We start from the raw sequence: 26,617 nt of genomic DNA, 5'->3' as shown, positions 1-26,617 counted from the left end.
GAATATGCTGGCTGTTCCGGATAAGGTTTAACGCTCCCGCACGGATCTCACGATTTGTTGATGAAAGCTTGCCCAAATGTTGATTCCTTTAATAGAAAATAAACGTCATTTAAAGAGATGTAAATTTTGAATGACTACTAGGTACATTAATACATCAATCGATTCTTTGCACATATAACTTTCTACCTGGAAACCCTTCTGTTCAACTTCTTGTCGATAGAGATAGAATTAATACACCCGACTGACGTTCCTATGGCTTTCACCGGTGCCAGCCCCTCAGAGCATACACCTCTTCTCGACCAACAAGCTCTCAGTCCTACAAATACCTCTAAGAAAGCCCCAAGGAACGTTACCTTCAATGACAATCCAACTATTAGGACAATTGGCTTGAATGAACCTTCACAAGCACTTAGGACAACTGAATCCAATGAATATACACAATCGCCTAAAACAATAGCCCCATCACCACCTTCTCTCAATAGCAAACTTCGACGTCGAAACAGTCATGGATCCCCTCAAGTGCCAATGCACTCAGCATCAAAGATAGGCCCCCAAAGAGCTAGTAAGATCACACAGAAGCTTAAATATCTTCCAGATTTGGAGGTTGGCGCAGATGGACCCGACGAAGAGAGCGGACGAGACGTTTATTCTCAATTTACACGAATCAAAGATCCGACCGCGCGCAGAGATGCTGCAAGGCTGGGGAAGGCCGATCGCGCTCGATTGCCTCGAGTGACTGCATACTGTACTGCTAACAAATACCAACTGGAAAATGTGATGCGCTTCCTAAATGGTCGGGGCAAGAAGACGAAGGGAGCAAACCCAAAATTGTTTGATGAATGTATATACACACCATTTAGATACGGCAAAGACCATGGAAAGACACCTTCGGATCGGGACATGGAAGTACATAGTGCGCCGGTAAAAATGACGGAGCGACGACATTCGGATAGTGTCATTGAGGTGGAAGACAACAATAAACAACGTCGAGAAGACCTCATAGACCTGCATACCAATGGCGGTGATGTCGCTATTAGTAATGGCGACCACTCTCCCGCTAACAATATTCTCCCAGATATCATGGAGCGGCAAATAGAGAACGAGACCGAGGCTCTCATATCAGAAAGCAATCCCGACTTTGATACTCGAATTCATACACCCGAAGTATTCTTATTTGGCTACGGAGTTGTGGTAATATGGGGTATGTCTAAAGAGGATGAGCAGCGATTCCTGAAGGACATAGCCAGGTTCGAGAGCGGCAAATTTGCAGCTGCTGATGTGGAAATGGAGTCTTTCAACTTCTATTACACCGTAGAGTATCAAGCTAGGATTTACAACGATTTTATCACCTTGAAGGACAAGAGGAATTACATGACCAAACTAGCAATTTCTCACGGCTTGGCGCAAAGTGTCAAGGTATGTCGTCTTTGAACCCGACATTTGTTAGTGTACTAACTATCTAATTCAGACCTCACTTTTTGAATCTTTAGTAGACAGCACCATCGACGAGAACAAAGACATTCCTACCCAAATCGCGCTGACAGGAGCTATTGATCTCCCACGAAAAAGAATCAATATGCAAATTGGCGAGCTCTTCATCCTCCGCATTAACATCCATCTCAATGGTTCAATTCTAGATACGCCAGAACTATTTTGGTCAGAACCGCAATTGGAACCAATATACCAAGCTGTGAGAAGTTACCTAGAAATGGATCAGAGAGTGAAGCTGCTGAATGAGAGACTGGATGTCATCGCGGACTTGTTGGCAGTTCTTAAGGATCAACTCAGTCACAGACATGGAGAGAAGCTAGAATGGGTTGTCATCGTTCTGATTGCTGTGGAAATTCTAGTTGCAGTTCTTAATATTGTCGTCGATTTGTCAGTTGGCGAATAATCCACAGAACTACGTACTCGCCTTCTCAACTACGCTATGAAGAGATCTGATTCGGTGTTTGAATTATTCAAATGCTCAAGATTGCTTCTATGTTGAAGAGCATTTGATTCCCCAGAATCCTCCACTGTCGGATTACAATGCAGCTACCATTCAACCAACATTTCAAGCTAGAAAGATAGCAGAGAAAATTGTCATGGCATACCCAATCACCACACAACATCCTACTGGAATATTAACATAATCACCGCCCATCATTCCGATTTCTTTTACCATTGGAATGGCATCCGAACAATTTGTACACGAGATCTGATCATAGGGGAACGCAGGCGTCATTTTTTCTTTCTTCCTATTCGTTTCGTTGGGGTAGCACTTACAAGCTTGTACATAATAATTATATCACATAGTACTTGAAGGACTGTGTGCGTGCATGCATGGCGTGGAGGGAAACGGGCGTTTTGATATTTGGATAGATGGGGAAGTTGTGTTTCGCGAGAAAGGATAGCTTTGAAGGGGACTTGTATATGTAGATAGGGTGAGTTGTAAGAATGGAAAGAGTCGACTGAATACATTTTGTGTGTTATGGCGTGATGTGAAGTGTAATGTGAAGTGAGAGATGTTGATTGGTGGTCTACTGCATTCTTCAAGAAGGATGCCTAAGTAATAAGAGTATCGTTTTGATACCTCTTTGAAAGCTTATACATGTTTGCTGAGCTGAACACTTTCTGGTCTATTCTCGGGTATATCAAAGGGGCATTTCTGCAGAGTCAAGAAATAGTAAGATCGTGTGAATATAATATTACACCAAAAGAAGTGGACTACCGAATACAAACGCAGATAGAAATCTGCACGAAAGATTCCATCTCGGGGAAATCAAAAAAGTAATTCTAATGTTGCAAGCAAGCAAGCAGCTTGATCCATCTTCACGCCCCCTAACGCCAAGTTTCGAATATTTTCGTCCTTCCATTGTCCCATTCGCATATCGTATTGATCCCGATCCATTCCATTCCTCGACTGCCAAGTAAACTCCGTAGGTTGTATCTAGCCTCTGTTCACGGATGTGAAGCCACCAGCTCCATTGGCTCCGTTGCCATTGGGTGTTTCTTCGCGACCGCTGTCTCCCATTTCTACATCTTCATCTAACGGGGTGCTGTTTTCAAGTTTCTTTGCATTTTGCATTGCTTTGAACAAATTCTCGTAGCGTTCTGTGGTTGCAGCATCGGCTTCTCTCCATCCGGTTGCCAAAAGATGGTCGATGTCGAGGTTTCCTTCTTTGATACCACGTCTATGCTGTACCATCATGGGCCCACGTAATTCCTGGCAGTATAATTCGAAGCCTGATGCAGGAGTTTTGGGTGGTCCAGAAGGGGGAATAGACGGGGAATGGGAGGCTGAGTGCGGTGTTCGACCGCCCATAGGAGTAGAATTAGAGAGTGCGCGGCGGGGAGATATTGGTTGTGGATGGGCAAGGGAGGTATTGAAGCTATTAAATGTTCCTTGGCTAGGATTACTCGGCATATCGAGATGTGTATGAGAGAAGGAGGAGGAAGAAGGTGAGACGGCGAGATTGGCGTTTAAGCTGTTGGGCAGAGGAACGGTTGGGTCGCCGAGGGTATTCAGGAAAGAGGGTTTGCGATGACCACGCTTTGTGCGCAATGGCTTTTCTTGAGGCTACGAATTTCTATGTTAGACGTCTGTCTGCAATCACACGGAAGGGGGCGCGCAAGAAGAGATATTGATAAACCTACCGTTGGGGGTGGACTTGGGGAACCCTCTGAATCTTCCACATTTGTACTTGTCCGTTTCGACATCTGTTCCAACAAAAAGGCTCGCTCCAAACGCATCTTGTTAATTGCTCGACGCATTCGTGCCAACCTGAGGCGTGCGGCATCATTGGCTTCTTCGACTTCATTCATTCGAGTCTTGAGTTGAATACATTTGCGTTTGTATGATTCTTCGACCGATGGGGGAAGTGTTGGTGGGTTTTTGGATATCCCATTGGACGCCATTTTGATTGTATGGTGGTTGTCCAACAGATCACGTCGAAGTTATGCTTCGAAGGGGATCAACCACTATCCTGAGCTTCACAGTAATGCGACACCTGAAGTTCCCGAATTGATATGGTAAAGGCGATTGATCTGATTAAAACGTGGTTGAAGGAGACAAACTTGGTTGTGGAGCGCAATCTTGAACGTTGGTATTAGCACTAGATTCGTTCCACTGCCTGGATTTGGGGTCCTTTGAATAGCTATGAAGCCTTGTGAATGGATTAATATAACGTACGTACTATTGAAGCTGATAAATTGAATGTGTTGAATTTTCTCCTAAGCTTTTGCGCGGATTTGATGATTGTTCTGATGAGTTTTGTATGATAAAAATATCTGTACGGTTTTGTAGTATTCGCGTTGGTTGTCTCAAATTTAAGCTTCACATCGCATCTCGTTCTTTGGTCTATGAAGCTATTCAAGTCGGGTAAACTATGGCATGACAGCTCCTGGGCATACATCGAAAACTATTGATGCCTTACTAAATAAGGCCAAGATCCACGCTTCCTCCACCAAAAAAGGCAGATAGACGCGACTTTTTTCCCTGAGCAGGAAGGAAAGGATAATATCAACGCAAAACATCTTTCTACGGAACACATTTTAAGATGTCTCTCAATATCCCAAATGCCCCAAACTCTAATCTTTTCAAACAAGGTTACCAAAAGTAAGAGTTTCTCCCTGAATTCCATACAAAATACAACAGCTAACCCCCTCCAAAGCTATGATTCTGAAGATGGAGCAGTTATTCGTAACATCGATGCATGCCGGACTATTGCCTCAACAGTTCAAACTTCTTTGGGACCTTATGGACGAAACAAGATTGTCATTAACCATCTGCAAAAGATGATCCTCACATCAGATGCCGCAACTATCCTTCGAGAACTCGATGTTGTCCACCCCGCAGCAAAGCTTATCGTCATGGCCAGTCAGCAACAAGAAGCCGAGATGGGAGATGCTACAAACTTAGTCATTGTTCTTGCAGGAGAACTCTTAAAGAAAGCTGAGGACCTGTTAAGAATGGGTTTAAAAGCTAGTGATATAGTTATAGGTTACGAGCGAGCACAGAAGTTTGCTTTAGAAGAGTTAGAGAACTTGGTAGTAGACAAAGTAGAGGATATGCGATCGCAGGCCGAACTCAGCAAAGCTATTCGAACTGTTATTGCAAGCAAACAAAACGGCAACGAGGATTTCTTAGCAAACATGGTCGCCGAAGCTGTTTTGGCCGTTCTCCCAAAGAACCCAATCAACTTCAACGTCGATAACATCCGAGTCGTCAAGATTATGGGAGGAAGCTTAGAACAGAGTAGGGTTGTCAAGGGTATGGTTTTCGGCCGTGAACCAGATGGATCAGTCAAGAAAGCCTCCAGGGCAAAGGTTGGTGTATTCTCATGCCCAATCGACATCAGTCAAACAGAAACCAAGGGTACCGTTTTATTACATAACGCCAAGGAGATGTTAGATTTCACAAAGGGAGAAGAGAACCAGTTGGAGACTGCCATTAAGGAGCTTTACGATTCCGGTCTACGAGTCGTCGTTGCTGGTTCTACCGTAGGTGAACTTGCTATGCATTACCTTAACCGCTTTGGTATTTTGGTCATCCGCATTCTCAGCAAATTCGAACTCAGGAGATTATGTAGAGTTGTCGGTGCTACTCCACTAGCTCGACTTGGAGCACCAATGCCTGATGAGATGGGAAGTGTTGATATTGTGGAGACCCTCGAGATTGGTGGAGATAGAGTCACAGTTTTCAGACAAGAAAACGAAACCACAAAAACTGCCACTTTAGTCCTTCGAGGAGCAACAATGAATCATCTTGATGATGTCGAGCGTGCTGTTGATGATGGGGTCAACGTCGTTAAGGCTATCACGAGAGATCCAAGACTCGTACCAGGTGCCGGAGCTACAGAGATTCAATTGGTTGAGAGGATACAAGCTTTTGGTGACAAGACTCCTGGTTTGGCTCAATACTCCATTCGCAAGTTTGGTGAGGCTTTCGAAGTTATTCCAAGAACCATTGCAGAAAGTGCTGGTCTTGATGCCACAGAGACGCTAAGCAGACTTTATACTGCTCACCACAAGCACGACAACTGGAATACCGGTGTTGATATTGAGGTAAGCCCCGTTGGTTCTATTTTGCTACACTTACACTAATTTTTCAATAGAATGAGGATGATACCGGAACTCTTGATGCAAAGCAAGAGGGTATTTTAGATCTTATGATTTCAAAGAGTTGGGCTATCAAGCTTGCTACCGAGGCCGCAAGAACTGTGCTCTCTGTTGATCAGATTATTGTTGCTAGACAAGCTGGTGGACCAAAGCCTCCAGGACCAAATCCTGTAAGTTCACAATTGTTCCATTGACGATGACCCTTACTGATTGTGATAGAACTGGGATGAAGATTAGATATAATGCATTAAAAGCGCGTGCGAATGTAAAATACCAAGTCGTCATGAATTATGAAAGACAATTTACGATGTCCAACGAATCTTCTAATTTGTCCATGATTTTCTCTTTTAAGCTTTTGAATTCCGTGCCGCCCAGCCCTATTATGCAGTACCAATTCACTTTAATGCTAACCAAAGCTTCGAGCGCTATAACATGAAGTAGAATTGCATCTCAATTTTCTCTCTGGCTTAGAGATACGTCAAAAGAATTGGCAAACGAATGAACCGCCCCTGCGATTAGACATCCCAGTCGTCTGATTTGACGTGCAGGAGCTGATGGCCGCCAAGCTCGTTTCGACGTTCATCTGAAATTGAGGGCGTGTGCCAAAATCTTTTTCGGAAACTAACAAGAACAAATCCTCCTTTCAGAAAATATAAACCATCTGAAATTAAACTCAAAACGAAGATCAGACGAACCTTCATCATTTGACGAATGATGAGATTGATCAGTGCAGATCAAACAGATTTTCCCGAGACCTGACCCGAGACTTGACCTCCTAACCGCCAAACAAAACGGCTACATGGGAACAAGATTTGCGACGCGTGTGGTTTCATTACTTGCATGTTTGCTCAGTTGAAGTTGATTTTCTGCTTATTCTGTGTTAAGAATAACCCTGAGAGAACTTCTTGGTAAAGTCCTTATTACCAAGTATCTTTGCTTTTAGAAAATCTATATGCTGTGGCCTTTGACAGGAGTTGTTTCGAGGGGCGCTGGTGTAATGTAACTCAAGTATGTAAAGTTGATATATACCGTCGTAAGTTTTCTGCTTTATTGCACATCAAAAAACTCAATTGCGATTATTTCTAATCTCCTACCTTCATTACTATTTCTTCGTCTTTCATTCTCTCTTTCAATATTTACATTCCTTAGACTGCTGGGCAGTCTTTCGTTCTTTTCAACAAGTGTACGAAGATTTTTACTCCTTGTAATCAATCATTTTTACCCTATTACATATCAACCCACCCGTAATCATGTATCTTTCCTTTTCAATATTACTATTAGCAACACGAAGCTTTGCTTCCCCCGCCTTTCGTAAAAGAATTGTCGCTTCTCTTGACCCGACTGCCTTTGAGGAAGCACAGCAACGGGACGATTCTGCAACAAGAGCTTTCACGTCGGTTCCAATCACAGTATGACATTCCTCTGCTTGGGCTTAGTTTTCAGGTGCTAATCAAGACGTAGACTTCGTCAGGGCAATGTCTCTTCGTGGATGAACTTTCCGGTGACTTCAGAGCGAACATAACACCCATTCAAATAGCTGCCTGTGATGGCAGTACGGGGCAACTTTGGGATGTTCTCACGAGTGGAAAGCATAACAATGTAGCAGGTAGTATGCTAGTTGTCAATACTTTGGTGGGCAAAGTCAGGCTTCTTTTTCGTTCCCTTCAAGGACTAATGAGTCTAGACTCAAGCTTGCTTGAATTTCGATCCTCGCCGTGCGGCTGGTAATACTGTCATCATGTTTTCTTGCGGCGGTCGGGCTGACGGAGGTACGTATTATTCATTTCCTTTAGTCCCCAGGGTTCTTACTGACCTGAATTAGATGGGCTTGTCACAAACTCCCAGCTCTTCCCATTCAATGAAACTTCCGGGCCACTTACTCTTTCTCCCGACAATGCCCCAGGCATTTGCTTATCTGCTACTGCTGTCAATGTTCTTGATCAGGCTCCTTGTGATGGATCTGATTCTAGCCAAACATTTACTTTTGGTGCTTCAAGTGCTTCCAATGCCTCCTCCAATCCAGCAATCGCCAGCTCTGTTGCACCATCGGCCTCAAGCGCAACAGACGTTTCATCATCAGCCATTCTTATATCTTCCGCAGCTACGTCTTCATTGCCTTCTCCGGCTTCTCCATCATCATTGGCTGTCACTGCAGCTGCTTCTGCTGTACCGACAAGCGATCCAACGACCCCTCTTCCCGTATCCCGTGCTGGAAATGTACTCGATCCTTCTGCCGCAGCTAAAGCCAATGAGATGGATAACACTGCCTTAAAGGCTTTTTCGTCCGTCGCTCTAAAAGATGCATCTGGCCAATGTCTATTCGTTGATCCAACTGCCGGCGACTTTAGACGGAATCTGATTCCAATCACTCTACAAACATGTGATGGGAGTCAAAATCAAGCTTGGGATATCGTTACAAGTGGAAAGCATAACAACGTGCCCGGCTCGGTGCTTGTAGTTAGCAGCTTGGTGAGTAGCTATTTTCTCTACAGACAGTTGTCGCAAAATGCTGATAATTCTGGACAGACTCAAGGATGTCTTAACTTTGACCCGAGAAGAGCTGCTGGCGATACAGTTATTATGTTCTCTTGCGGGGGAAGAGCCGATGGCGGTATGTGTTTTCGGAACTGTCCTACATAATTAAACGAAAAGCCCGCTGATCTTTTTGATAGATGGTTTGGTAACAAACTCGCAGTTGTTCCCATTCATAGAAGGCCCAACAGAAATCTTACTTGCCCCTGAAAATGGGAATAACGCAACTTGTCTTGTGGCAAATGCTGATGGAAAGCTAGATTCTACTCCATGTGCTGGTGACGCTAAAAGCCAATCATTCACTATTTTGACAATTTAGAAGCAATATGTTTTGGTATGGTTACATTGGGGTTGTTTTCCGCATCTGGAGTATTGCGAGACAGTTCTCGTGGGAAAGTTTCAGGGTTTGTTGAATATTTATTTGATTGGAAGCAAACAAATGCATCGTGTAGGCAGAGTGTCAGATCCTTGAAAAAGTCGGCGGTTATTCGCGTACTACTTGGAAATATGTGACTATTTTTATCGATTGGCTGGCCTACGAATTGTGCGGCTCTGCTATCCTATAAGCAACTATTAAAGAATTATACAATTGCTGCTCTTCTTTTTCTGCAGCGATAACTCTGATAATCTCAATATTTCAATACTTATAAGCAGTTCAATCTTTATGCGACTAAGAATTTCCGATTGGGAGACAGCCTCGAAAATTAGTTCACTCAGCTGAGATTCCGCTGAGCATAATGGATTGCTCAGATTGCTTCGCAGGATCAACGAGAAGCTTTCCAGGGATCTTGATAGTCGATTAGGTGTGAACGCCTCGACGTCAAATCAACTTAGTGCTAATTGACCTGATGCTGTTCGAAATGACATTTGAAGATGGTACGAAAACACCTACTCTGGGCCTCAAAAAGCGCTTTCTGTCGAATTACCACCGTCGAGACCTGCCTCGCCGGTAGAGGGCGCAAACTCGCAATAGAAGATAACTGAATCTGTTGAAAATGATATTGAGTCTTGCGAGTGTCTACATAAGTTTTCCAAAAGATTAAGATCTTGGGATTATCCACACTCAGCTACACCACTCCTTGATTTTGATGACTTAATATTATGCAATTTTCCTTAACAAAGACTTCATATCGCGAGGGATTGACGCCAATCATAACCCTCAACGAAAGAGTTCGGTTGACCATATGCAAAAGACAATAGTAGATGGTGGCAAGAAACAGGAAAGAGATCTGAACTATTCAAACCAACAATCGGAAGTGAGGTTCCTACGGAATGGTGGATACCTATCTATTTGATCAAGGAAACCTTTAAACGTAGCTCTTCTACAGAAATGACGAGCAAGGAAGATGAGGATAAGCCTTCTGCGTGTTCCGATCCCAATTCCTGTTTCCAGTGCGATCCGATCAAGAGAAACAACAAAACCTCCAAACTCATGAATGTGTTTGCGAGGCTTCGCAGAGGCTGAGAATTGGGAGACGCCCGTGTTTGATCGTGTTTATGTGCCTTTGCATACACTTACTTGACCGGTGTTGAGACTTCATAACTAAATGTTGATGTATATTCGTTGGCTGGCAATTGCCGTGCTGGGCCACATGCATCTATTCGAGACTTTCCTCTGACAAGTGTTGGCCTCCGACATGTCAGAAGATATAGTTGACAATTCATTTCTGTCAGACTGCAAATCATGGGGTTCTCAATACTTACCGCGTCTTTGACTGCTTTTCTGATACTTATATCCATTTTACTCATGCGTCGCCTTCTATTCTCAACGCAGACAGACATTCCAATCTTCCCAGAAATCACGAGAATCAGCAAGGCTCTTGCAGCAGCTCTGCCTGATAGTGTTATTCTACCTCAAAGTATCACTACTTTCAACAAGGCAGTGAATGGCTACTGGGCAAAACAGGAATGTGAAGTAAGCCCATCATGTATTGTTCGTCCCCGCAATGATGAGGAACTTTGTATAGCTGTCACTTTACTCAAACGCGAGTATTATGAACGGAGGAGATAAAAGGCTGGTGAAGATAAAGCCGATGGATTGTTCGCTATCCGCAGTGGCGGCCATTCTTGTATTGCTGGGGCAGCGAGTATCGAAGGAGGTGTTCTTATTGATCTTAGTTGTTTCAACGAGGTCATACCTTCTGAGGGTAATGATGAATCAAGCGTGATAATCGGAGCCGGATGTAGGTGGATGGATGTTTCGAAAGTTTTGGATGAGAGAGGGCTGGCTGTTGTTGGTGGCAGAAAGTCTGCTGTGGGAGTTGGTGGGCTGACTTTGGGAGGTAAGTTTATGATTATTTAATTCCTGGAGCAGTCTTTTAATTTCTTAAATATAGGCGGTTTCTCATTCTTCTGTCCTCAATTTGGTCTAGTATATTCCAACATAATCAGCTACGATATCGTTCTCGCATCAGAAACTCTCGCCACAGCTTCCGCGACCCAGAATTCTGATCTCTGGCGTGCTCTCAAAGGAGGATCTAACAATTTCGGCATCGTTACTCGCTTCACGGCCCGCAGTTTTCCCAGTATCAAAATCTGGAGCGCGTTTCTCTACATGCCTAGTTCTCAAACGAGCAAAGTCATCTCCGTCTTCCATGAAGTCGTGAATCGAGTTGATTGGGATCACCATGCTGCTGGTCCTTTGGCATGTTCTACATATATACATCCATTAGGCGTCCAAGCTATCTCCGTGAATCTCGTATACACGAAGCCGTCCGAGAATAAATGGCCAGAATATTGGAAACGATCGCCCTTTTCATCAACGTGGCGTTTTTGGAGTACATGCAAATTGCGTACATTAACAAGTGCGACCGATGAAATGAATGCTCTTAATCCCCCTGGAAAACGCCAAGTACTCGCTACGACAACTATCAAGAATGATATCGCTACACTGACAGCTACACATGCTGTGTATCAGAATGCTATATCTTCACTGCGGAGTGTGAAAGGTTTAGTCTAGACGCTAGTCATGCAACCATTAATACCAGATTAGGTACGCAAAGGTGACGCGAATCCATTGAGACTACACGATATTAATGAACCTCTTGTGATCGTAAGTTTTACAGTGAATTGGCCCAATGCTCGAGACGACGAAGTGGTGAAGAAAATTACACGGCGAGCAATCGAAGAAATTGAACATAGTGCGGAGAAGAATGGGACTGGTCATAAATGGAAATATTTGAATTACTGCGCGGAGTGGCAGAGACCATTTGGGGGATATGGAGAGGAGAATGTAAGATTTTTGAGGGGTTTTAGTCGAGTATATGATAGTGAGGGATTGTTTCAGAGAGGTTGTGTGGGGGGATTTGAGCATGGAATGCCTATTGATAATGGGATTGAGAGATGATCAATCATGCGAACTGCTTCATTTGTCGAGAGCTTTAGATAGACTACATTAAATGAGCGTATTGATATATCATAGCACATGCCAATTTTTTAACAAAGTTCATTCTCATCCGTGTTGGGATCTGCAATGGCCTACACCTCAGTCCACCAGTGGGTTTGCGGACTGACGGGACAATGCAAAAGATTGACTTGTGAATATATCTTGATGTATCCATTCCTAGGAATTCCTACAATCTTTCATCAAAAATGAAACAATCAGAATGTGATATTTGATATCAAACAATCGAAAATTGAATTTATTGATAATTTTGGAAATTGAAAAGTATCCCGTCAATCGGTGCACTCACTGGTGGTACTATAAATAAAGAAAGAACTTTGATCCTTGAGTCCAATCGAAACATTCAAATCGCTTAAATTATTGTACAGACTATAGATATTGAACTGTTCTCAAGGGGTTGAAAGCTTCGGTTTGGCTTGCTGGTCCGGATTACTTTGCTTTAGAGCCTTGGTAAAGCGCTTACCGTCATGCCAAGCAAGTTAGATATCATATCAATATCCACAGCACTAGAGTCGTAATGACCACCAGCTTGTAGTGCTAACCAATACTTCTGAAAATCATAATATTAATCGCAACAATCAAATACACTCAAAACAATACTCGAAACAAAAGTGGCATTCATCATATATATTGCAATCACCTGATCGTCTGAGATGCGATCATGCTATAGTATAGGTAGAATAATAATACAAATTCAAACAATCAACCACCCATCATATTTCCTCGCGCAAAAAAAAAATCCAAAAAAAAATCCACAAACTCGACAAAAAAGCTCCAAATGCTAAACAAACAATGCAAGTACCACATCCCGCGCGTCAAAATGCCAAGCATTTCCAGATATATCCATCCTTTTTTACCGTACCATCATTGCCAGGTCATTCCATCAAAGATATGAGGAAAAATGGTATGTATATCCATATGCGTGTGCCAATACACTTTTGATCGTCATACCCGTTGAGTGAATTCTAGTCCAGGTGGGAAAGAAAGAGAATTTACTCGCAGGCAGACCACCAGTCGTCAGTTTTAACACACTTGAAGCCAGATGCACACACAGTGGATCCGGTGTATGACTCACCTCCGCACTGGCTCCATTGGGGAACAGTTCCGGAAGCGGCAGTGGCGCTTGCTCCTGCAGATGCAACGGTAGTTTTTTCATCGGCAGCCTTAGCTGTAGTAGTAGCAGCGGCCTTAGCGGTAGTGGTAGCAACAGCCTTGGAGGAGACAACGGTAGACTTGACTTTAGTGGTAAGGGTGGTTGGGGCAGGGGTGCCGGAAGCCTTGGCAGTAGTTGCTGCAGCAGAGGTATTGGCGGAGCCAGTAGATCCTGAAGCAGGGGGGCCTCCAAGTGCCTTGTTGATGTTGGCAAGGTAACCACTGTTCCCAATGATAGTGACCATATCCCAAGACATGATACCACCGAAGCTTTTGAAAGTCTTAGAGTAGGTGATGACATCAGTAAGAGTGGCTTGGTCAATGTAACCTGTGGTGGCGGCGCTGGTGCTACCTGGGATACCGACGAAAACCTTAACATTCTTGTTCTTGGAGGTGGTTGAAGCCCATGTATCCCATGTGGCCATGTTAAATTCGCTTTGAGTAGTGCTTCCCTTGACGAACTTGTTAAGACCACAGTTATTGTTATAGAATTGGACGAAGACAGCATCGAAAGAGACTGCACCTTGAAGGAAAGACTTATCGGCTTGATCAGGGTAAGGACATTGTGGGGCGGCAGTCAAGTAGTATTTTTTGCTGGTCTCAGCATCCGACAGAGTGCGGAGTTCTTGAGCGAAGACGTCCAAGTTGGTAAGACCTTGAGTTTCGATATCAAAATCGAAACCATCAACGACAGCGTCACCAAATGGTCGAGTTTTCGAGGATGAGGTTTTGGGACCAAAGGCAGCCCAAACATTCTTGGCGGCAGTAGTTGCGGCATCAGCACTTGCGAGTTCATTCTCGGTGTAAGTTGCTCCTCCAATGGAGAGGAGAATTGTCTTACCCAGACCCTGGCAAGTGACGATATCCTTTGCGACTTGAGCGGGATCTGCGTTTCCGACATTGACAGTCAACTTGTTAACAGAGATCAAAAAAGCGATGGGAATGATGTCAAAGCCAGCATCTGTAATGGTTTGTCAGCTTTTTGCCTTTTATTTTTTCAAGAAGATGAATGATTGTAAAGTCTTACTTGAGCAGTATGATGCGAGTGTCCCTTGGTTAGGACCTTGACCCCAGTAGATGGCAACACTGTTAGACGAGGTGGAACTAAAGCCAGCAAAGGTAGATGGAAGGGATGCGAGCATGCTCGCGAACCCGATGAGACTTTTTGTTGAGTACATGATGAAATGAAGTAGAGAAAAAAATTGTAGACTGTAGGTTTCAAATGAATGTATGAAGGAAAGTAATGGGATAAAAACCCGAAAAGGAAAGAAATGAATGTGAGTAGAAAACGTATGTGAGTAGTTGTTGTTGATGATGTTTTACTTTTCAAACCGAAAGAGCATACTTATATAACTTCATCTTTAGACCGGTGAATAGATTCCTCATTTGGTGAACCTCAAAGGCCTCCCGTTACGAAGCATTCGATTACCATGAATAGAATCATAATGAATTGCGCCTTCTTGGAGTAGCTTCGGGTTGCAGTGGGATCATTTCTGAGATGAAGTGCGAATCCTATGCCAAGCCACTCCAATCAGTACACACAAGCCTGGAATTCCTTCGAGAAAAATAATATGGTCTGTCCATAATCTGTCGAACAAGATCCATGAGCCTTCCAGAAGCAGTAACACCATCATACCTCAAGATTTGATGACCATCAGCAACACGCAGGGCCAAAGGATATGTTAAGCCGATTCGTCTCTCACGAACGTGTTCGTACGGTTCATTGGCCTCCTCCGCCCAAACCTGCCGGTCAACATCTAATCGACCCCCGTCAGTTGGCAAACGTGCCGATTAGCATACGTGCCAACAAGCAAAATTCGTGATCTCTAAAGACCCTACTATTTGTAATTTCTTAGAAACTTTAGACCACTCGTAGCATATAGTATCTGAGTTAGCATCACGACATGGCCGTGGCCAAAGTCACAAATGCCGATAGCCTACTAGCTATTCTAGAGCAACACCAACCGTGTTTGCGTAATCTTTGAACAACATAAATAAGAGATGGAATCAAGTAAAGTCCTCATTTGGAGTCGATATCGACAAACCCAGAAGCTTATTGCAACGTTACCAGGTTCCTGTCATCAGTTTGAAATTAAGGACTTGGATACTGCGGCGAAGGTCGTTACTGATACCCCATAAATATCTTACAGATGCATCCAAGATAAAATGCCCTCCGCAGAATCTTGAGGAAGACTGCATCTCATCTCACACAAATCGCTTTTTGGTGCGTATATCTGATAGAGATCGATGAGATGCGGGAGCAAGTTGCAACACGTTCGACCCCACACTGTCATTATTCAGCTTGTTGTTCACCGGGTTGGGGGCTTTCTGCTTATCTAATGAAACAGGATGCCCCTGAAGCTAAACTCCTTTCGACTTTTGTGTAAAACGACTCAGCCGCGAAGGATTGATATTTTGCTAATAATCTACCTTTCCCATATGGATGATGATTAGAAGATTATCCTATCGAAAACACGTGAACATCGCGTCCCTAGGAAGGAAGTGATTCATTTCACTGGCTGATTGGTGTATTGCAAGTGTCCCGTTGATTCAGGAATTCCGAGCACCAATTGCTGACTACAAACGAGATGAAAAATCCTTCTTTCTTATTGGGTTTCATATCCTATTACACTCACACTCCCTCTCATCTATTCTTACATTTAAGCTTCTGACCACCTTCCCAATATCGTGTGCTTGTGTTTCCCTCCTTCGATCTCGATGACAATCAGATGATTGGGAAATACAAGATTGCAATGTCACTTCATCTTTGTCCAATGTCTATATTCGGCTCTTTGTATAAGGCTGGCGTACAACTCCTAAAGGAATGCATGGGAGTAACCATACATTCTTTCTATATTTGTCTCAATTCTTTAAGAAGCCAATCATACTCCCTTTGTTATCTACCGGCCTCGAATTAACCACGTTCATGTTACATATTGTACTCGATGTTTGATGTTTGATACCAGCTCTTTGGTAAAGGATCAGTTTTCTACTTAAAATTGGAAGTCTTGCTCGATCTTGCAGGAAGATTGTGGCACATTGAGATTTCCAATTACCCCGCGAAAGCCCAAATTGCTCGGAAGAGAGGCTTTCCAGTCTGACGCAAGCAAACTTCATATTGAGGCTGATGATATTTTTTGGTCCAACTTCTTTTCTCTATCTCTCGTAAGCGTCATCTACTTCTTCGTCAGCACTCACTACTTTCCAGCCTGAGTTGGTAACATTTGATGATTTTATTACTTAATGGGTGCTCCTCGAGCATGCGAATGTGGATTGGAACATATTCTAAATTTATGAAAATAGCTTTGATCCATCTTCCTCATTAAAAATTAAGTATGGCACGAGCTATCATGCTAATCCACTGTTTCTAATAGCCCAAACTGCAGTGAGTTCATCAAAGATCGAAAGTTTTTCTTAAAATGCGTTGTATTTTTTGGGCAGTTTTACGATTGCAGTTTGGAACATTTGACATTCATAGCTGGTAATTCCAATTTAGAATTTAAGATTCCCAGTAGTTTTTCCTGGATCTGCTCTAAAAAGGGAATCTCTTGTGCTAGCCAATATTACATGAGTTCATTATTGAGTGCCGCCCAATATCGAGTTAGTCTTCTTGATGTTGAATATTCCACGGCATGACCAGCCTTTTACTCCTCACCGACAGAAATTTCTGGTCTATAAGATAGTCTTACCCATTGGTGTAAGTTGATTAGCAGAAAATATCGCTCGGATTGGTGGTCTTTGACGTCCACACTCAAGTTACTGAAAAGGCACTGAAATTACGTTCATTACTCTCAGTGGGGAAGAACCTCAATTCCTTTTACCATTCGAAAAGAAACTGCTCGTCAATCTTTCGATTGTGCAGCCCTTAATTTTGCACGAGATATAATGATTTCCAAGAATACCTTGATTCAGCTGGAATAACCGCGGGGAGGGAGATAATTCCCAATTCCCTCATGTCATGCCAGACACAATGTGATACCCGAAGATGGGACCTTACAATGTAGAAAAGCACAGCTGGAATCATGGTCAATAAATGGTACACACTCTTCGACGTTAAGACAATTCCAGTTTCTCTCATTTTCGTCCATCATTTCATTGCCGAATTCGCCTTTGCCATTCTATATGTACATGTAAAATCATTCATTTCGATACTAATCGCAAAAGAAAGACCGCCGGGTCTCGTAACAAAGATTTTGTCAACCACCAAGGCTTAGACTCTCTTACTGATTGCACCGTCAAAACCCCCCGTGTAGCATATTTCCATATATTCAACCGATTGCGTCATGAAAAGCGGAGAAACAATCATCGAAAACAATTCGTGCTATACAAAAATAATGATATAGCCGCTAAAACTGTGACAACAAACAAACTTTAACACAGACACTCCATATGTCGTAGCGCGCCTAGCAATGGCCATGGTCGATTACGACATTCAGGTCCACAAATATGACGACAGAAATCAAGCATTGAGGACCAGAGGATGCCGAGTAGGAGTCCATGTGGAGACAGAGGTTGTCACTTTTTCGAACATTGATGTTGAGAGAGTTTACCTCGGAGCTATAGGTATCTGGATAATGGGAGAAAGTATGGAGATCTTTTGTGAATACTGAACAGTAGGCAACATATGGTGAATTGAGATGAGTGGCGGTTGCAGTCCCATACTCTATCCTCTATGCTCTATGAGGCAGGCTTGTATAATTCGTTGATTTGAAGCAAGGAATAGAGAGCGTACTGGACTATCCACCCAAGCAAAAGGGGTAACATTTTGAAAGTGTACTGAGCATCAAACACAAAAGAATTGCAATACAGACTATACTACGGCAATCTATTCTATTGATATCTCTAAGTCCAGATCTTGAAACCGACACAATGAGGTCTCTTAGCTCGAGTGATCTTGCGCGTTCTTCGACTACTCAAGCAATCATTAAAGCTTAGCATGAAGCTCTCCATCATATCAAAGTCAATCTCAAAATTCCAGAAACCAACCGACCCACTTAATCTTCCAAAACAACTTCAGATATTAAAATAGAGCAGTATGGCTAGCCAACCAAGAAGAAACATTCGTTATTAAAAGTCAAAGAAGCTATCTCCTAGTTGTCTCGAGGTATCGACATCGCAACTTTGCAATCCAGACACCGTAAATAGATCTGGAGAAGTTTCATCGCATCTCCACCATATTCCTCATTGAGTCAAAAGAGTTCTTACCAATCTCTGCAGAATTCCATTCATGTTATGATTTAGGATCTTTCGCAGCTTCGAATACAAAACAATATCAAATGATATTACGCTTACCATCATTCTTTCGCGTATTCATTCATCGATGAAGGAGTTAGACGGAAGTGTGAGGAAATTAGCTGCCTTTTTTCCCACAGATCCCCTAAAAACTTTCAAAGGTAATCCATGCTGTGTCTCCATTACAAGCTTATATTTAGAGGGAAAAAGATTCTGTAATGTATTAAAAGTCTACAAGGAAACCATGTTGTCTCGCGTAGTTGTAGAAAATTGATAGTGTTTATGCCCCTATCCCCTAGACCGCCATTATATGACGCCTGGGTGGTCCGTGCATTAAATAAGACTATTAATATCTTTGTAAATAATATTGATAATAAGGAAATCAATAAATATGTGATACGTAATAATTCCATTAATATGATTTCAATTGATATAGAATTTGATCTCACAGATACAAGAATATTACACTTAAATATCCTCTTTATTTTGAAAGTAGAAAGTTTTTTCGAATCTATGAATTTTATCGATTTCGATTGAAAACTTATTCTATAAGCTAATATTTAAGAATATAATGTATTCAATTTATTTTATATTTATTTTTTTATTAAAATAATAAAATCAATAGTAGAATGAACGAATTCATATGTATAAATATTGAAAAATAAAAAACTTTTAAATTTATAAGTATTTCGATAGTATTTTATAATAATAGATAAGGTTTATTTATATTTAGACATATATATATTAGTTCATAATGAATTTAAGTTTGAAACCTATTGGGAATATAGTAAGAATATTAATGTACATCCTTTTATATGTTTTATATTAAAGAATAAATTCGAAGAGTTTTATATAAGGTATTATATTAAACCCCCTGAAATAAGTGATATTTACAAAAAAGTAAAATATTATTCTATCAATTCGAATTTTATATATTAATATGCTTATTTATAAATAGATCTATTATTAGATTATATTCAAAGTATCAATTTTTCAATATAAATGTTTCAGGATCGAATATTAATTGATGAAAGTATAGCTCAATATTTTAACCGATTAAGTTTTATTACTACTATTAAAAATAAATCTATATCTATAGGATTTAAAATATAAATAATGGTAAATCAAGGCTTCTTTATAATGTGGAATTGGTATAAGATTGATAAAAAGAATAGTTCTATGGGTATAATTATACCCCCTCTTTTAGAATTAATAGTAAATGAAAAACGTATAAATTCTATACAAATAATAATTCTATACTTAGTACAAAGATTATCTAAAATATTATATCATATTTATATTAATAATCTATTTGTTTCTTATAACTTTTTAAAGTACATATATTATTCAGAATATACTATAATAGGGATATATGTTACGATGGGTAACAGAATGCCATGTGACAAGTGTCACGTGGTGGAGTCCCCAGGAGCCAGGGCTCCAAGGAGGTCCTTGGGAGCCAGGACTCCAAGAAACTCCAACCAACATCAGAGTACGAAGATCTATATAAGGGAATGGGATTTCATTACAATGTAGAGCTTCGTGCTCAAGAACAATCATTAGTTTCATTACTATAGTTACGAGAATTGCAACCAGTTACAACCTTATTGAATTCCTACTTGAAGTTTAGTTTAAACCATCTCGAGAGATCTCTAGACACTTCCACGTGACCCTAGAGGCAGCTCCCGTAACAATATATAGGTCTAATTTCAGTATTTATAAAGATCTAATTAATTTAAAGATTTAAAATATTAAAGATAATAAGATATTATAAAGAACAGTTTATTTTAAGATATCATTCTTAAATAATATATATTTTGTAGTGTGAAAGAATAATGTAATAATTTTAATATAATTTATAATTTATAATGAAAAAACTTTTATTAATAGGATATATAAAAGATCGAAAATTACCTTTTTGAAAATTAAAATAGCTTAATTATTATTTAGAAATGAACACAAGAAAGAATTACCTATTCCAATTCTTTTTAATAATTATAATTATCATATAAATATTAATAATATAAAGAATCAATTATATACGTTTATGTCAGAGTATTGATAATAACAATATAATGATTATTAAGCTTTAGAATAATGACTTTTTGTTATTGTTTTAATCAATTGTTATTTGATTTATAAAGAAATTATATTAAAGTATTTTATAATCAAATCTCTTAAGTATAATGATTTTCGAAAATCTTTTATTAATAAATTGATTATTGAATTTAAGCTCAAATATTATTTTAAATATATAAAATAGATTTGACCAATCTCAATTGAGGTTTATAACCCTTTTCAAAATCATTATTTCATATGATTAAAGAGTAAAAAGGATTATTATACTTATAAGGAATAGTTTTATAGGATAAAAAGGGTTATATTGAGAAAGAAGTCTATTAATTTTAGATAAAAAGGAGTAAGATATAAGAACAAATAAGGATGTAAAGAATATGATATTTCTTTATATAATAATAATAGGTGTTTCAATAGTTATTATGAATATAATCCTAATATCATGAGAATTCTCAGAATCCTGATGTTCTGATTGGTCACTAAGATCCCTGTTAAGCGAGGCGTCATATAATGGCGGTCTAGGGGATAGGTAGTGTGGGTTTGTAAGAACGCAACCGATTAGTCATCACAATATTCTTGTGTCGTACATATCTGCCTAGCAACAGACCTGAGAAAATTTGAAAATAGTAAAAAGCTTTTGTGTCTCATCAACTTCGTTAAAAAGTTATAAAATAAGACATCTCATGCTTTGAAAATCATTCATCCCACCACCGTGATACAATTACTTACTTACGCAATGTAAACACCAAAATACCTCACACGCAATTAGTAAAGGAGGACCAAAAGCATCCGAAAAATCAGGCAAATAATTTGTATCCAAAAACTAATCCCCCTAAATAAGTAGCGAGATTAAAAACAAATGCATCCGGAGAATATCGATCGAACGAATCAGTACATACCTGGAATAAAAGACAAAAAGAGATTGCAACTGCCGTGAATCGAACACGAACCTCCACCTTGGAAGGGTGGAATCCTAACCATTGGACCACAGAAGCTTTAGATCGAAGTCAGGGACTTGGATGTTTGCTCTATTTGATGAAAATAATGGCTTTTTTAATATCATATTATTGAATAATATGGAAAATGCAGCTTCCACTGTGTGGATAGAAGGGGACATGTTGATTAGTTGGTGTAGCGATTGGGTGGATACACATCTCAAGAAAACGGAAAGGTCCACATGGTATGTACGGGATGTGGAGTAAGACGGGAAAGTCGAGCATATAAATTAACCTTCCATCTCAGCCGAATAGCTCAAGTTCAATCTAATATCCGGTCTGTAAAAGACCCGAAGAATTAGCGATGTCTTGTTTGTAGACCAGATTATGTGTTTCTATTTTCCGAATCTGGTTTACTAACAACCCCATCTTCGTCTCAATTCTTAACCTTTGATTAGCCAAACTTCTTCCAAATGTAGGTCTTCAAAAGTATCTCATCTAGTTTTTTCAGCAATCCTTCTGCTATCTATCTAGAAGGTTTAGGTTATTAACGATATCTAACCACACATTTTCAGATCCAAATCTATGATAATATGAGAGTATATTAAATATCATGCAGTATCGTCCAATTTTAAGGGCTGGTCACACACATTTCGATTTACGAAGTAGTAACATTCCATGTCATGCTCTCCCAAATCATCAGACTGTTATCCGGAATTACAACGGGATGTCATAGATAGTCTGGAAGACCATCTGATGTTAGGCATTTATAACCTTTCTAAAAGTGGAATTGCTTAACCATCCCACATGATGTGATTAGGAGCTATTGATTTCCCCTCCAATCCCCTTGGTGAGTCTTCAACCAAGTTGTGGGTATAATCTCATCTCTAGCACTCATTCCTAGCAATATCTTCTCGAGATAATTCCTACCTCCATATCTTCCCTAAAGCTCCCCAGAAGCTAATGATCACACACCACAATCCAATCACAATGCGGTCACATACCCGCCATCCCAAGCAAAACCCACACTCCTCTTCCAAGCCACCTCCTCAATGAGCCATCCCCCCATTAACCTCCACCACACTCCCATTAACAAACCTCGCCTCGTCACTCATCAAAAAAGCCACCACATCCGCGACCTCCTCGGGCACTCCAAACCTTCCACACGCCACCATCCCCTCCATCCTCCTCACCTCCTCCTCTCCCGCTAGCACCGACACATTGGTCGGGGTATCAATATACCCCGGCGCCACCACATTCGTTCTGACCCCCCTACCCCCCAACTCCAACGCCATACACTTCGAGAATCCGACCACCGCATACTTCGTCGCGCAGTAGACCGAAAACTGCGAGACGGGAACGATACCACAAACCGATGATACATTTACGAATGAAGAACCCGAGACGAGATGCGGTGCAACAGCTCGGGTAATATTAAAAGTCCCTTTCAGATTAACATTCATCAGCCGGTCCCAATACTCATCCGTCACATCCTGAATCGGTACCGCGGTGGGATTAATCCCCGCGCAATTAAACACGTGATTTATCGTGATGTCTTCGCGAACCAGATCGTGGATATATGTATTACAGGATTGGGAATCACTGACGTCTAGAGAATGGGTGTGGAATTGCTGGTTGGAGGATTCGAGATGCGGACATAGGTCTCGGGTTTTGGAGACGGAGTCGAGGTTTATGTCGGAGAGGTAGAGAGAGGCTCCTAGAGAAGCTAATTTGATGGCGGTGGCGCGACCGATGCCGCTTCCGGCGCCGGTGATGAGGATGGTTTTGTTGAGGAAGGAGAAGGACATTGTTTTCAAGTTGAGAGGGAGGAGGATGTGAAATATTTGTTTTTGTATGTCTTTACTTTTCGTTTGCTTTGTGACTTGTGTTGTGTAGATAGATGTCGATCCCGAGGTGGGGTAAAATTGATATAGGATCTTGTTTTGTATCTACAACATAAGCTTCTCGAGCAAGAAAGAAATCATTCTTAGTAGAGTTGATACTACCAGAGGAAGCACTGTAAATTAAAGCTTTCCATTCCTTTTTTTCCGTATATCGAATATAACATGTATGTTTCAACTCCAGCATTATCACAAGTTGCAGGCTCTTAGTATAGAATGCAAGCTCCCATCCTATAGCATTTTTCCATTTTACCGCTTCCCTCCTCTCATGAAATGTTCAGATCAAAGTCTTTCCTAATTTTCTTTCTTCCAATCTGTCTCATCTATGTAGGAGAGGAGATTGTGCAGACTAGGAATCACGAGTCACTAAACAGTCCGCAGAATTTCTCGGCGGATGTGTATCAAGACAACAATTCAGTAACTTGTGTCATTGGTTCATTCATTCACTAAATCCAATAACATCCTCACCACCGCAAATACATTAATTCAAGAATAACCCCTCCACCCCCCCCTCCATTCCATCTCTTCCCCTCACCCCACCTCACCAAGTCCACCAACATCTCTTCACCACCTCCAAACTCCCTTCCTCCCCACTCTCCCCCTCCATCTTCAACCCTCCCTGCACCACCTCCGGTTTCTTCCCCAACCTCCTATTCGCAAAAACATACCACCCCATCAAACCCACCACAATGACAAACGTCGCTGCAGCGAGTATATACATAGCCGTAAACGCATGCGTATACAGCGGGGCATCCGCTGTGCGGAAGACTTGCGATCCTGCAATCGCCGCTAGATTGGCGGCCATGATGATCATCGCCATGGCTATGCTACGTTCTTTGGGTGATTTACAGTTAATGGAGAGCCAGGAGACGTTGGGGATGCTAGAAGGAGTTAGTTATGTTTAGGTAAATTTGAGCAAGGGATAGTAAAGGCAGGAATAAGCAACTGAACATTTGAATCCGTAGCCATGAAAAACAAAACTGCAGCATAGCGATGCCATTTACTTTCTCCAATGGAAATGCGTAAGCAAGCGTAGGCAATTACGCACCAAGCAGCGCCGAAAACGACTGCAGGGCCACGACGTCCTGTTTTATCTCTGGAATGAAGATGGTTAGTTTGAGATGCCATATAGCTAGAAGAGTAATACTAACGCGACGCATCCAAGAATCACCACCACAAACGCTGCGATGTGATTTCCAACCGATGCCATAGCATTTGCTCGTACAGTTTTGAAACCTAGACTCTTGATGATCGAAGGACCATAGCCTTGTACTGCACTAACAGATATTGTAGATGTTAACGTAATGAGGTTATGAACCAATACCCTCGGTTTCCTGATCGTTTTCAACACTTCTCTCCCGGTGATCCGAAGATGTCGAGTAGTTTTGGCAGGATCATCGAGGAGGATTCGTCGCACGAGAATGTATTGTTCACGGGGAGTAAAGTAACTCCATTTACCGGCGCTGATAAGCGGAGAGCCATTTGCAACACTAGGAGGGAGAAAGAGAATGAAAATACAACCGATTCCGATGGTTATCAATCCCTCGACTATTTTGCGAGAGCAAGTCAATACATCGCATCGCGAGCTGGAAAACAAAAACAAAAGACAAAACTTACTGATAATAACCATGTCCACCCCGCAATACCATATCCCGATCTAGTAATACTTTAGTTATCTGTTTTTGAAGAATTGGAGAGTAGCTCTCCCCAAGAAAAGCAACATACCCTCTACAATAAAATATTACTAGGAATCTTCAAGATCACAATTCCCGCGGATAAAACATTCGATCTTACATTAATCTGATTCGTCGTAACTCCCAAGTCCGTGGTAACAGTACTCGTCAACGCATTTTCGATATTCCCTCTATCTAATTGCAGAGCAAAAAAATGCAAGTCCAAGAAGAGGGAGGAGAATGAAATCGATTCTGGATATATTGTCAGTCTCTCAGTTCTGGAGATGTATGAGAATAAAAAATCAGCGCTCGATGTTCACATGGAGAGGATATCACTTACTTCCTCTTAGCCAACCGTTCTTCCTCTTCTGTCTAATCGGGCTGTATATTCCCTTCGACACTTATAGCTGCGACTTCTTCATCACCCGTTGTTTTGAATGGCCCATGGTATATCTCTTGAGCATCCATATTGTTCAATTCTTCTTGCTTGCTTGCTTGCTTCCAAATTCTCTCCAAAGCACAAATTACAATTTCGCATAGACAACCACGTCTCAAACCATGAAAAAGAATTAAATCACCCCAGAAAAACCATGCAATATCCGTCCATGACTCAACTATATATACAACTATCCCAAAAAAAACCCTCCCCCAACCATCTCCCCATCTTTTCTCTCCTCTAAAATGTATCAAGCATGCACTTGCATGATATAGGTACACATGCAAATATCTATACAACAGCACGATCAACCCATGCCTCTCATCTCAAGTCTCTCAATCCCTCACCAAAACTCCTCTCCCTCACACCCAAACCCCCATTCCAACCCATCCCATCCATCTCAAGAAAGATTCCTACGCACCCCCCAAATCCACACGACTGATTCGTTGCTCCCTCACTGATCTCTCACCCCAACCAACCATTCAAAATCCATATCCATTTCCCATGTATTTCCCGTCCAACTTCCCGAATGGTGGGGTTCGTCCGCGTACATTGTTTCGCTTGCGGATGTTGACGTGATGATCTGATGGCTTGACGTGCTTTGGGCACGTGATATCTATATCTACATCTATATCTATATCTATATTCAATCCATATCGGCCCCTATTCATATTCATATCAATATTCATATCAACAATAACATCAACATCAACATCAACACAAACAACAGGAGGAAAATCCCACCTCAGCACCAAACATAACAACAGAGAGAAACCAGAAATCCAACAGGAAAGTTACCCAGTACTCCGAATCTACGATCCAGCCTGCGCGATCCCAAAGCACAATCTCGAATCGCATAATCTCAAAATACGATTTTCCATCCAAGGGAAGCCCGTAAGCCTACCGACCGAGTCGGTATCCAGGAGATGACTTCGTAGAACCATCTACTCAATCAATCAACTGCCGAATGAGGCAGTGTATATCTAGTAATCAATGAACTTGAAAGTTCCATCTAACCTATTCAACCTGAGAGAAGTATTTCTCCCTCGACTTTGCTTCGAATTTCGTAGGCTTGTTCTACTTCCCTATCCACTTGCTTAGTTTCCTCATTTCTGCGAGTCGTTGCGAAGCACTCTATCATCTCCATCCCATCCCATCGAATTCTCTACTGCAAA

At 41.4% G+C, this 26,617-nt stretch overlaps 8 protein-coding genes across 8 annotated transcripts; 4 read left to right on the top strand and 4 right to left on the bottom strand.

Moving 5' to 3' along the window:
- Positions 1-252: 252 nt before the first annotated feature.
- EAF01_008657 (uncharacterized protein) lies at positions 253-1,894 on the top strand (the record flags this gene model as incomplete). Its single annotated transcript, XM_038916913.1, has 2 exons — positions 253-1,416; positions 1,469-1,894. 2 exons carry the CDS (start codon positions 253-255, stop codon positions 1,892-1,894), a joined length of 1,590 nt encoding a protein of 529 aa, XP_038767307.1.
- Positions 1,895-2,594: 700 nt separating this feature from the next.
- EAF01_008656 (uncharacterized protein) lies at positions 2,595-4,326 on the bottom strand. Its single transcript, XM_038916912.1, has 3 exons — positions 4,179-4,326; positions 3,640-4,077; positions 2,595-3,562 (listed from the first exon to the last, which is right to left on the bottom strand). Exons 2-3 carry the CDS (start codon positions 3,898-3,900, stop codon positions 2,933-2,935), a joined length of 891 nt encoding a protein of 296 aa, XP_038767306.1. The 5' UTR covers positions 3,901-4,077; positions 4,179-4,326; the 3' UTR covers positions 2,595-2,932.
- A 148-nt stretch (positions 4,327-4,474) lies between these two features.
- On the top strand, positions 4,475-6,424 carry EAF01_008655 (uncharacterized protein). Its single transcript, XM_038916911.1, has 4 exons — positions 4,475-4,600; positions 4,656-6,048; positions 6,099-6,272; positions 6,322-6,424. The coding sequence occupies exons 1-4, from the start codon at positions 4,542-4,544 to the stop codon at positions 6,337-6,339; spliced, it is 1,644 nt and encodes a 547-aa protein (XP_038767305.1). The 5' UTR covers positions 4,475-4,541; the 3' UTR covers positions 6,340-6,424.
- Positions 6,425-7,352: 928 nt separating this feature from the next.
- EAF01_008654 (uncharacterized protein) lies at positions 7,353-8,953 on the top strand (the record flags this gene model as incomplete). Its single annotated transcript, XM_038916910.1, has 6 exons — positions 7,353-7,511; positions 7,564-7,734; positions 7,787-7,871; positions 7,925-8,571; positions 8,629-8,713; positions 8,775-8,953. The coding sequence occupies 6 exons, from the start codon at positions 7,353-7,355 to the stop codon at positions 8,951-8,953; spliced, it is 1,326 nt and encodes a 441-aa protein (XP_038767304.1).
- Positions 8,954-10,318: 1,365 nt separating this feature from the next.
- Positions 10,319-11,980, top strand: EAF01_008653 (uncharacterized protein; the record flags this gene model as incomplete). The annotated part of the gene is made up of 4 exons (XM_038916909.1): positions 10,319-10,603; positions 10,649-10,916; positions 10,971-11,575; positions 11,627-11,980. 4 exons carry the CDS (start codon positions 10,319-10,321, stop codon positions 11,978-11,980), a joined length of 1,512 nt encoding a protein of 503 aa, XP_038767303.1.
- A 1,049-nt stretch (positions 11,981-13,029) lies between these two features.
- EAF01_008652 (uncharacterized protein) lies at positions 13,030-14,367 on the bottom strand (the record flags this gene model as incomplete). The annotated part of the gene is made up of 2 exons (XM_038916908.1): positions 13,030-14,150; positions 14,217-14,367. The coding sequence occupies 2 exons, from the start codon at positions 14,365-14,367 to the stop codon at positions 13,030-13,032; spliced, it is 1,272 nt and encodes a 423-aa protein (XP_038767302.1).
- Positions 14,368-22,481: 8,114 nt separating this feature from the next.
- On the bottom strand, positions 22,482-23,240 carry EAF01_008651 (uncharacterized protein; the record flags this gene model as incomplete). Its single annotated transcript, XM_038916907.1, has 1 exon — positions 22,482-23,240. One exon carries the CDS (start codon positions 23,238-23,240, stop codon positions 22,482-22,484), a length of 759 nt encoding a protein of 252 aa, XP_038767301.1.
- Positions 23,241-23,874: 634 nt separating this feature from the next.
- Positions 23,875-26,009, bottom strand: EAF01_008650 (uncharacterized protein; the record flags this gene model as incomplete). The annotated part of the gene is made up of 6 exons (XM_038916906.1): positions 25,347-26,009; positions 25,059-25,258; positions 24,951-24,990; positions 24,485-24,881; positions 24,280-24,429; positions 23,875-24,214 (listed from the first exon to the last, which is right to left on the bottom strand). Exons 3-6 carry the CDS (start codon positions 24,961-24,963, stop codon positions 23,875-23,877), a joined length of 900 nt encoding a protein of 299 aa, XP_038767300.1. The 5' UTR covers positions 24,964-24,990; positions 25,059-25,258; positions 25,347-26,009.
- Between the last annotated feature and the right edge of the window lie 608 nt (positions 26,010-26,617).

This window comes from Botrytis porri, assembly GCF_014898465.1.
Source record: "Botrytis porri strain MUCL 3234 chromosome Unknown BPOR_012, whole genome shotgun sequence".
In the NCBI taxonomy this organism is placed as follows: Eukaryota; Fungi; Ascomycota; class Leotiomycetes; order Helotiales; family Sclerotiniaceae; genus Botrytis; species Botrytis porri.
The sequence above is the reverse complement of the archived record's forward strand: the minus strand, read 5'-3'. Positions and strand labels throughout refer to the sequence as shown.

Excerpts from the sequence above, each read along its gene's own strand:
- EAF01_008656 (XM_038916912.1), bottom strand. The coding sequence starts at position 3,900 with ATGGCGTCCAATGGGATATCCAAAAACCCACCAACACTTCCCCCATCG. Across the intron at positions 3,563-3,639 it reads CCCCAAGTCCACCCCCAACG|CCTCAAGAAAAGCCATTGCG; the intron begins GTAGGTTTATCA and ends AGAAATTCGTAG.
- EAF01_008655 (XM_038916911.1), top strand. The coding sequence starts at position 4,542 with ATGTCTCTCAATATCCCAAATGCCCCAAACTCTAATCTTTTCAAACAA. Across the intron at positions 4,601-4,655 it reads TTCAAACAAGGTTACCAAAA|CTATGATTCTGAAGATGGAG; the intron begins GTAAGAGTTTCT and ends CCCCCTCCAAAG. Across the intron at positions 6,049-6,098 it reads ATACCGGTGTTGATATTGAG|AATGAGGATGATACCGGAAC; the intron begins GTAAGCCCCGTT and ends ATTTTTCAATAG.